A 10,629-nucleotide genomic window follows, 5' to 3' on the forward strand; every position below is an offset into this window, starting at 1 on the left:
ACAAATGCTGAAATAGGATAATGAAATTGTCCACCGCCATTAGGAAATGGGTATAAGCCATTCTCACATCTCCCTCGAAAAAGCGTCTTTCGGGTCTTGAGGTTTTTCACAAGGAAAAAATTGGGAAAAATAAGTAAGTAACAATGGTTATCTAAGGTGAACTTATGGGCAGAGATGATATTAGTGGAAGCGGTGGGACAATGTAGGATATGATTTAAATCAAATGAGTAAGATTTAGTACGAATTTTACTTGAACCAGAATGAGCAATAGAAATGCCAGTATCATTACCTATACCACCAATGTTCTCATTACCATTATACTCCTTTACATTCACCAGATCTGAAGATCGGGAGTAATATAAGCATTGGCCCCTGTGTTAAAGAGCCATGATACATTCTGTTGTCTATTAAGAGTCATTGGTGAGGACGCTATGGCTGTCAAGCGTTTGGCTGGGATTCGACCTTCGATTACTGCATTCATTCGTTGGTAACAATCAAAGGCTAGATGCCCAGGCTTGCCACAAATTTGGCAAACTATCTTTTCACCGCCACAAGTATTTCTTTCACCAAAATTAGACCTTTCAACATTACCTGCAGTAAGTCGTGGATTGTTGTTGTTGCGAGGGTTGGAACCTAGTTGATTGAAAACAACACCATGGTTGGACGGAGAAACACCTTGTCCAGTGCCACTATAGCGTGCAACACCATGATAGCGTGCAGTAATAATGAGGGGACTAACAGTGTAGACAAGGCCAGGATCATGCGTTGCTTTTAAGTATCGAATGATATGTTTGACAGCAGCCTAATGAGTGGTTGTCGGTGAATGCATATATTGGCAAACTTGATTAACCGCGAAAGCAATGTCAGGGCGTGTGAAGATAAGGTATTGAAGATCACCAACAATACTTCTAAATTCTGTGACATCAGAGAGAGGTTCCCTTTCATGGAGACTGAAATGACGACCAGCAGGAGCAGGAATGGAAGTGGGCTTACAGTCGGTCATCTTGGTGCAACGGAAGAGATCCATAATGTATTTGGATTGAGAAAGATGTGTGGCAGTAGGTGTACGTGTGACTTCCATACCAAGAAAAAAAAATTAAGTGGCCTAAGATCCTTCATAGAGAATAGGCTTCCAAGTTAAGCAATGAAACGTGAAATTTAAGCAACATTATTCCCTATGACTAAAATGTCATCAACATAAATCAAAAGATAAATGATAGTGGCCCCATTGAAGAATGTAAATAGGGAGGAGTTAGCAGTGGAAGCAATGAATCCTAAGTCCTCCAAGTGATGAGAAAAACACTGAAACTACGCCCTGGGTGCTTGTTTAATGTCGTATAAAGAACGATAAAGCTTACAAACATGTGTAGGATATTGAGGATCTACAAAACCTAACAATTGTCGTATAAACACTTCTTCAGCCAATGTGCCATGGAGAAATGCATTTTGGACATCAAGTTGGCGAATAGGCCAATTGAAGTGAAGAGCGATAGATAGGATGAGACGGATTGTTGCATGAGTCACAACAGGACTAAAAGTTTCCCCATAATCGAGACCTGTTGATGAAACCCATTGGTAACAAGACGTGCTTTGAATCGTTCAATGGAACCATTAGACTTACGCTTGATTTGATACACCCATTTGTTGGGAAGGACATTGAAATGACGCTGATAGGGAACAAGAGTCCAGGTACCTGTGCATTGGAGTGCATTAAACTCCTCTGCCATTGCTTACCACCATTCAAGATACTTGTTTGTGTGACTGAAACAGCTAGGTTTAACCAAGTTATCAACATTAGTAGCAAGTAAAGCATACTTAGGATTGGGTTGTCGAATCCCATCCTTAGCACGTGTGACCATAGAGTGAGAGGAAGTAGTTAGTGGTGGGTGCGGACTAGTTGAAGTTTGCCTTATATTCGAACTTGGGAAAGAGTTGGTGTTTGTGGGACCTAACGTGGATGGGTCTAAGGTGGTGGTGATAAGATGTGATGAAAGGGTAGGAAGAGGATGTGCCTGAGGACTGGCGGAGCAGGGTAAGGAAGTGGCAATAGGAGTGGAAGCGGTGGGAGTGAGTGGATTGATAGGATAATGGAGCCCTATTTCCATCATGTTAGTAGGTGTGTCAAAGGAAGGAGACGGGACAGTAGGAATGGATTCTTTGTATGGAAAAGAATTTTCATCAAAAACAACATGGCGAGAAAAGAAAATGCCACCTGTGGATGGATCTAAACAACGATAGCCTTGTTGATTCAATGAATACCCGAGGAATATGCACTTTTTGGAACGAAATTGCAACTTGTTATTGTTATAGGGACGTAAGTATGGAAAACATGCACAACCAAATACTTTAAGAAAATCATATTGTGGAGTTTTGGAAAATAATTTGTGATAAGGAGAATCATGTTGTAAAACTTTTGTTGGCAACCGATTTATAAGGTAATTAGCCATATGAAAGGCTTCAACCCAAAAAGATGCAGGCAAAGATGCATGGGCAAGAAGGGTAAGGCCAATTTCAACCAAATGACGGTGTTTCCTTTCGGCTAACCCGTTTTGTTCCGGATGATGTGGACAAGTGAAACGATGATGTATGTTATGAGTAGCCAAATTTTTTTTTTTAAATTTGTGTTAATATATTCTCCACCTCCATCCATTTGAAATGATTTGATCGTGGTATTGAACATGTTTTCCACTAATTTTTTTAAAGTAACAAATGTTGCAAAGACATCAAATTTTAATTTTAAAGGATAAAGCCATGAATAACGAGAGAAATCATCGATAAAAATAACATAATATTTGAATCCATTAATAGAATGGGACGGGGACGTCCATACATCGGAGTGTATCAATTCTAAAGGAAATGACGACAAAGAAGTAGATAATGAAAATGGTAATTTATGACTCTTGCCCAATGGACACAAGTGACACACGTCACTGGTGACTTTACCAGAAATGGGCAATTTATTCCTAGCTACAAGAAATATAAAAATTGAAGTTGATGGATGTCCTAAACTAGAATGCCAAATACCATCCGACACGAGAATGCCAAATATTATCCGACACACGAGCACCGATGCATGCAAAAACGCCATTATTGTTTGAGATGGAAAGACTAGAAAAAGGATAGAATCCATTCCTACTCTGGCCGTGCAAAAGGATTTTCCCCGTTTGCATGTCCTGAACATGATAAGAGGTAGGAGACAAAGTTAGAGAACACCTATTATCTGTGGTAAAGCGATTGATGGAGATGACATTAGTTGTGGCATTAGGGCAATATAGGGTGTTTGATAATTTAAAAGTTTGAGTAGGTGTTTGAATATAGGAATGTCCAACTTTTGAAATATGCAAACATGTGCCACCAACTACTCCGTTCACATGCAGTTCCATGATAGTCACGGGCAGCAGGGACTTGAGCTAAGTCATTGGTGATGTGGGCGTTAGCGCCAGAATCAAAGAGCCAGTTCTGAACAACAGGGGCACTGCCAGTGCCTGAGGATAGAGCAACTACAGCAAAGGCTTAAAGACGAGAGCCAGGAACACGTCCATCGTAGGCCATATTCAGACGGTTGAAACAGTCAATGGCAGCGTGACCGTGACTGATGGGTGAACTGCATCAACGACGATGACAAATTTGGCATTGAACTCTCCCAGAATAATAAAAACCATTACCTCCAGGACCACCATTGGAAGGTGCAGCACCAAGGACTCCATCTTGTTGGAGCAATGTGGAGGACCTGATGGATGAGCAGAACTTGATCCTCTATGTTTATGGTAATTCCCAGTGTGGAAATTACGACCACCAGAAGAAGATCCACGTCCACCACGATAGGAAGATCCACGGCCCTGGAAACCACCATCGGAGCGTCCTCCACACTGAGCAGCAAGAACAGTCGGTGCAGCTTAAGAATGACGAATGGAGTGACCCTTTTGGCGTCGCTTGGCGCTGAGAAAAAGAGCCTCTAATGCAGAATAGGAAATGGCTTTCTCTCGAGCCTGTGCAGATGCCACAATACTCTCATAAGCTCGGCCAACATTGTTAAGAACGATTGCCACCAAGTCCTCGTCAGAGATAGGAGAACCGGAGAGAGAGAGAGAGAGAGAGAAAGAGAGTATCGGCAATGAAATTGACACGATCCAAAAAATTAACAATAGACAAGTCACCACGATTGGTGTTTATTAACTCATTTCGGAGCTGAAGAAGACAGCCGGTAGACGGGGAAACATATCTTTCCCGAAGAGAGGTCCAGGTAGAGTGGGAGCTCGTTTTACTAATGAGAGTGGCAAGAACAGTAGGATGAACATAACTATTTAACCAAGACATCACCATGGCGTCTTGTTGGATCCAGGCCTCGTAGGCCGGATTAACTTCAGTAGTAGTGTTGCTGCCAGTGTCTTTGAGGAAGGCAAGAAGGCAAACACTGGTTCCATCGACAAAAGGAACCAAGTTCCAGCTGCGAAGAAGAGGCAACATATGTGCGTGCCATAGAGGATAGTTGGTACAATCCAACTTGATAGTGAGGAAATTGGAAACATTAGGAAGGACTAGGGAAGAGATGGGTGAAGAGGATTCAGTTTCATAGGCCATTAGGAAAAAAAAAAAAAAAAAAAAGTGTTTTGAAGTTGTCGTTAGACTGGGCTCAATGATACCATAAAAGATATCAACTTGAAAAGTAAGAATGTTTGAACTCAATGCAGTTTGTAGGCTCAACTCAGTTAACTATGAGTGGCGCCAATGTATTCCACTTATAGGGATTACAAGGTATTCAGTTACAGGGAGATTTATCTCCAATATCAAAACATTTACAGCATAAATATATTTGATAATTATCATGATCAAAAACTATGCAACAGACTTGATAGAGAAGAGGTTGATACTTATCCAAACTCTACTTGCAGGTTTGAGAAGAGGTTGATGCTTATCCAAACTCTACTTGCAGGTTTGAATGTTGTACGCGGAAAATGGTGCTGTGGTTATCAGGTTTGGCTGACTGGATTGCTGATGTGGATTGGATTGCTGACATGGTTTATCATTAGGGGTTTTGGGGTTGTGGGTTTGGGGTTTGGGCTTTAGGGGTTTTTGGGCTTTTGGGTTTAGGGTTGGGCCAGGTCTATGCTGAGTTGGGGCCGGGCCAGTTTCGGTTGGGTTGGTGGGTCAGACCAAGTTCGGTCGGGTCGGTGGGTCGGGCCAGGTTCGATCGGATCAGTGGGCTGGGTCGGGTTTGGTCGGGTTGGGTGAGCCAGCCCGAGTTCTGTTAAGTCGGGTGAGCCAGGCTAGATTCTATAAAAATAGTCAAAGACGGTTGAACTGATTCTGCAAAATGGTCGAAGACGAGTTGAACTGATTATGCAAAAATAGTTGAGGACGGGTTGAACTGATTCTGCAAAAATGGTCAATGACTAATTGAACTGATTCTGTAAAAATGGTTGAAGACGGGTTGAACTGATTGTGCAAAAATAGTCGATGACGGGTTGAATTGATTATGCTAAAATGGTCGAGAACTGATTCTACAAAGATGGTCGAGGACTGATTCTGCAAAAATGATCAAAGACAGGTTGAATTGATTCTGCAAAAATAATCGATGACGGGTTGAACTGATTCTGCAAAAATAATCGAGAACGGGTTGAACTGATTCTGCAAAAATGGTCGAGGACGAGTTGAACTGATTCTAGTAATAAATGGTAGTGATTGATTATACATATTGTTTCAAAACTGATTTTGCAAAAATAGTCGAGGACGGGTTGAGCTCATGGCACATATTAATTTTGTTGGTGTTGTGAGAGTTGAGTTCTATTAACAATCATAGAGTCTTAGGGGTGTGACTGATATTCAAAACATTGTTTCCATGTTTTTGGGCTGGGCTTTAGTTGTTTTTATATTTTTGTCTCTCCTTGACATGTTTAAAAACTAGTAGAATTTTTTGAAATATGATAAAAGTTTTTGTCTCTATATATAAAAATCCCTAAAAATAAATAAATAAAGAGACAAAGCTCAGCATAACAACAAGATTCAACGTCTTTTTATTTATTTATTTTTCAACAAAATTGAAAAACTTTAAAGAAAAAGTGAAATCTGGAAAGAACACTGATGCTTGCTTGTGCTCTATTTATTCGTGCATTTATTTTTCTTGAACTCGAACTCTCCCTCTTCAGGCTCCCAACTTATTTTGCTGTTCCAGCAATACAAAGCCATTGACCGACAAAGATGGTGTTGCAGTTGACGTTAGGGTTGATTGCAAAGAAGTGAGCACTCAGCTTGAACTTGTCCATGATTCCATTGCAAGTATCCCCAGCGTCTACCCCATAAACTTTTTGGCATCTTGCAGTTGCTTTCACACCCCCAAACCCAACTACACCATCAAATATTCATAAAACAGGAATCAAACACAAAATGCTACATATAAATATCCCTTATAATCCCACAAAAAAAACTGTCGTTAGCATTCTTAAAAAGTCAATCTGCATTTTCCCCGAGTGTGCAATGCATGATGACTTGCTAGAGTCCCAATAGCAGCTCCTTAAAAAAAACAAAGATACGTAATTATCATCTATAATTCGATAACTGAAATTCTAATACCATAAAACTTACCGCTGCCTATTTGGCTGCCCTCAGCAAAGGAGATGATGAGAAAAAACAAGTGTGTTTAGTGTGATGGGTGATGCTTTGATGAGAGTGTAAAGCTATATTTATAGGTAGAGATGGTATGCCTATTTAGAAACCGGCTTGGCTAACGTCCATGTTCTAGTGTGTTTGCTTTGGTTTCCCAAAGTAATTATATTTTTGTTTAAGCAATTTTGTGTTGTGTTTTGGGAATATCACGCATTGGGCAAGCTTAGCTGTCTCTGTATTATTTGCTATGTCCTGCTCGCCCATTTGTCTCTCTTTCTTGTTGTTTCCTAACATGAAATACTGCAAAGGATTTCACTCACATGACATACATCAAGTCAATTATGTCACTCGATCGACTTTGATTAGCTAGTTTGTAACTAAATTAGATTTAAGTTTATTTATGTGATGATTGTTAAAAATACAAGAATTTCACATCGAATAATTGATAAGTTTAAATATGACTTATATTGAACGGTTGAACTTCTAATTATGTCAACGACTTCTATGATAAAACCTTTGTACATGCCATGTTGTACAAGTGGTAAGATACATGATGGGAAAAGTATAGATTAGTTTGTGAGTTCACTACTAGAAATTTCCACTTTGCCGACAAAATTAGTTTGTCGGCAAAAGTCAAAATTCGTCGGCAAAGAGCCTTTCCCAACAAAAAATTTTGTCGGCAATTTTGTCGCTAAAAGCATGTCGCGCAAGATCTTTCTCGACGAATCTTAATATTTCGTTGGCTCATTTTTAAGGCGACAAATCTCAGCCGTCAAACTGTGCCCGTCACCAAACCAACATTGCGACAAAATATTTTGTCAACATAGGTTGTTTTTTCACCAAAAAAACTTAATTCCTATATCTTTTACAATGGGGCATTCTTCCAAATACCCTATAACCACAAGGACTATTAATTCGATTTGGACTTTACTTTTTAATTTGATTTTTTTGTGACTTGCTCGGTATTTGAATAAATTTATATGAGCCGTAGTGTTGGAACACCTTCTATTGTTTTTGGGATAGTTTCGGTTTGGTAATGTAATTATAAACAGTTATCATATAGTCACATGATATGATCAAGTCAATTATGTCACTCGACTTTGATTAGCTAGTTTGTAACTACTAGAAAACAAAGAACACTACTAGAAAAGTTGAATTAATTTGCTGTGTTATATAAAACGGAATAAGTTGCTGCAGCCATATATAGCCCATGCAGCTAGGCGACATTGCATTAAACATTGAAGACTGATGACAACGTCCATCAGTTTACAGGGTAAAGATAACTCATCAAGAAAATAACAATTACTAGAGAAGAAACGATGCCTTAGACGACATCAAAGCTCATCCTCTTTATTCATAAAATAATACATATATTTTCTGAACTGAGCATGAACTTGTTGCAGCTTATCAGTTCACAATCCCTTCAATACAAAGCCACTGACCCACAAAAAAGTTGTCGCAGTTGAGATTAGGGTTGATCGAAAGAAAGAAGTCAGCACCCAATTGGAACTTTTGAATAACAGATTCACATGTATCACCCTCTTCGGCACCATAAACCGAGTCGCAAGCCACATCCTTTTCTGCAAATTCAACTGGAACATTGCATTGCATTAATATAGAAACTTGAAACTTATTTTAATATTTATTTGAAACTAAAAAGAATTAATTTAAACGCAATAAGTAATTAATGTATGTAGATGATGAAAATGAAATTAATGGAATAAATATTCTTACTGCCGAGCTTTCTACTCTCAGCAATGGAAATCATAAGAACTAGAGAGAGCACTAGAATCAAGTTAATAAGTGTTGCCATTTTGTTGCTAGACTTAGCCATCTCCACCTTCTTAATTTTTCCTTTTTGAACAATGAAATTCTAATTGCTTAGCTTTAGTAAGAAGTTAATCGTGTTTAGTGTGGGTGATGGTTTGAGGCAGTGCAGAGCCATATTTATAGCTAGGTAGAGGAGCAAAGATTAGTAGATTACCAGACGGCTTAGCCAAAGTAACTGCATATATTTGTTTAATAAATCTACCATAACTGTGTTGTGCATAATGCGAATACTGCGCATTGGGCAGGCTTTGCCGCCTGTATATTATAATTTTTATGTCATGTCCTGCTGCGCCCACCAGTTTCTTTTCTCCTTTTGTTCATTCTTTTTTGTTTTTGTCTGAATAGCTTAGTCCTTCAACCTGTAGCAGAAAGTAAAGGATCAAATCCATTAATGTTTCAGTTTTTATGTATACACACATACATATATACTGGAATCAACTAAATGCATGTATTAGTTAGTATATAAGAATTGATTGAATAATTACTGTCGTATGATCAAAATTTAATTGAAGAAACAATAAAAATAGACTGAAGTTAAACTATTAATGAGAAGAAACAAGAGGAGGCATAGTCATCCCAAGAGAGGAGGACTAAAAGAAATTGTGTAGAGAAATTTGTACAGCCTTTGTTAATTTACCTTGTAATGGGGAATTGTGTATTCATTTAATTTATTTGAAATACTAAAAACAGCCATCTCTTATTCATCATGCTATGGGGACTAAGTTGAATTTTAGCAAAGCTTTTCATCCTCAAACCGATGGTCAGTTAGAACGCACCATTCAAACATTGGAGGATATGCTTCGAGCTTGCATACTTGATTTGAAAGGTAATTGGGATAAACATCTATCTTTGATTGAATTTGCTTATAATAACAGCTACCAGACTAGTATTAAGATGGCACCATATGAGGCACTTTATGGAAGGAAATGTAGGTCTCCTTTATATTGGGACGAAGTAGGAGAGCGTCGATTATTGGGACCAAAGTTAATACAGATTGCGGTAGAAAAGATTTCTATGATCCGTGCACAATTATTAGCCGCTCAGAGTAGACAGCGGAGTTATGCTAATCCCCACAAACGTGAGGTGACGTGAGGTGACGTTCGATATTGGAGAATATGCCTTCCTATGGGTTTCACCTATGAAAGGCGTTTTTAGATTTGTGCGTAAAGGGAAGCTTAGTCCAAGATACATTGGACCATTTGAGGTATTGGAAAAAGTGGGCGAAGTTGCCTATCGCCTTGCACTACCTCCAGAGTTGTCTCACATTCACCCCGTGTTCCACGTATCCTCACTCCGGAGATATCGTAGTGATCCTTCCCATGTCATTTCTTATGAGCCTATTCAGGTTAAGGAGAATCTCACTTATGACGAGTACCCCGTTGAAATTATTGATCGGAGAGAGAAAGCTCTCCGCACCAAAACTATTTCCTTGGTGCGCGTGTTATGGAATAATCATGGTGTAGATGAGTCAACTTGGGAACCAGAGGTTGAGATGCGCCAACATTATTCCCATCTATTTGACTCAGGTGCGTTGAGTTTAGGGGGCTAAACTTTTTTTTTGGGGGGAAGGATGTGAAATCCCATCCCCGGAATTTCACTATTCGTTACGAATCTCGTATTTTAAATTCGTATTTCGCAATTACATTATCTTTATTAGTTAATTTTAATTCCGTTAATTTTAAGTTTAGTAATTGATTAGTTTTCGAGTTGGAAGATTCATAATCAATCTTTATCTTTCGTTGACATTTCGAAGTTACAACTAGTGTTTTTTTTAATAGATCTCGAATCCACGAACGCATGGGTAAAAACCGTTTGCGAGTCCGAATTACAACGGTATAGTTATGGACATTTGAAGTTGTGAAACTATAGATTGTGAGACTTATTTTAATTTCCACTTAGGAAAAAAAAAAAAAAAAAAAAGGGCCCAAACATTTATTTTGGGGTTAAAGGACCGGCCATTTAAGGGGAAATGGGCAAACATTAGATGGGGGAATTGTTTCCATTTCGCGAACAGGCACCACAACACAACACCTACAGCCGGTCCAAACTCAGCCATCTTCCACCATAATTTCAGGTAATCTTCAACCATCCCACACCTGCCACATCTTCCATCACCTTCCATCTTCCATCTCCACAAAAAAAAAAAAAAAAAAATCAAGGGTTTTAAGGCCTAATTCGGGTGGAACTCCATAGGAA

At 39.0% G+C, this 10,629-nt stretch overlaps 2 protein-coding genes across 2 annotated transcripts; one reads left to right on the top strand and one right to left on the bottom strand.

The window, feature by feature from the left end:
- Positions 1–6,155: 6,155 nt before the first annotated feature.
- On the bottom strand, positions 6,156–8,214 carry LOC148694096 (secreted LysM effector Lys2-like). The gene is made up of 2 exons (XM_088700148.1): positions 8,046–8,214; positions 6,156–6,343 (listed from the first exon to the last, which is right to left on the bottom strand). Exons 1-2 carry the CDS (start codon positions 8,212–8,214, stop codon positions 6,156–6,158), a joined length of 357 nt encoding a protein of 118 aa, XP_088556274.1.
- Positions 8,215–9,571: 1,357 nt separating this feature from the next.
- Positions 9,572–10,155, top strand: LOC148694097 (uncharacterized). The gene is made up of 2 exons (XM_088700149.1): positions 9,572–9,959; positions 10,133–10,155. The coding sequence occupies exons 1-2, from the start codon at positions 9,572–9,574 to the stop codon at positions 10,153–10,155; spliced, it is 411 nt and encodes a 136-aa protein (XP_088556275.1).
- Positions 10,156–10,629: the final 474 nt, after the last annotated feature.

This window comes from Pyrus communis, chromosome 9 (assembly GCF_041283825.1).
Source record: "Pyrus communis isolate YQ-2024b chromosome 9, ASM4128382v1, whole genome shotgun sequence".
In the NCBI taxonomy this organism is placed as follows: Eukaryota; Viridiplantae; Streptophyta; class Magnoliopsida; order Rosales; family Rosaceae; genus Pyrus; species Pyrus communis.

Excerpts from the sequence above, each read along its gene's own strand:
- LOC148694096 (XM_088700148.1), bottom strand. The coding sequence starts at position 8,214 with ATGCAATGCAATGTTCCAGTTGAATTTGCAGAAAAGGATGTGGCTTGC. Across the intron at positions 6,344-8,045 it reads CTGCGACAACTTTTTTGTGG|TTGGGTTTGGGGGTGTGAAA; the intron begins GTCAGTGGCTTT and ends TTGATGGTGTAG.
- LOC148694097 (XM_088700149.1), top strand. The coding sequence starts at position 9,572 with ATGAAAGGCGTTTTTAGATTTGTGCGTAAAGGGAAGCTTAGTCCAAGA. Across the intron at positions 9,960-10,132 it reads TTCCCATCTATTTGACTCAG|TTTTCGAGTTGGAAGATTCA; the intron begins GTGCGTTGAGTT and ends GTAATTGATTAG.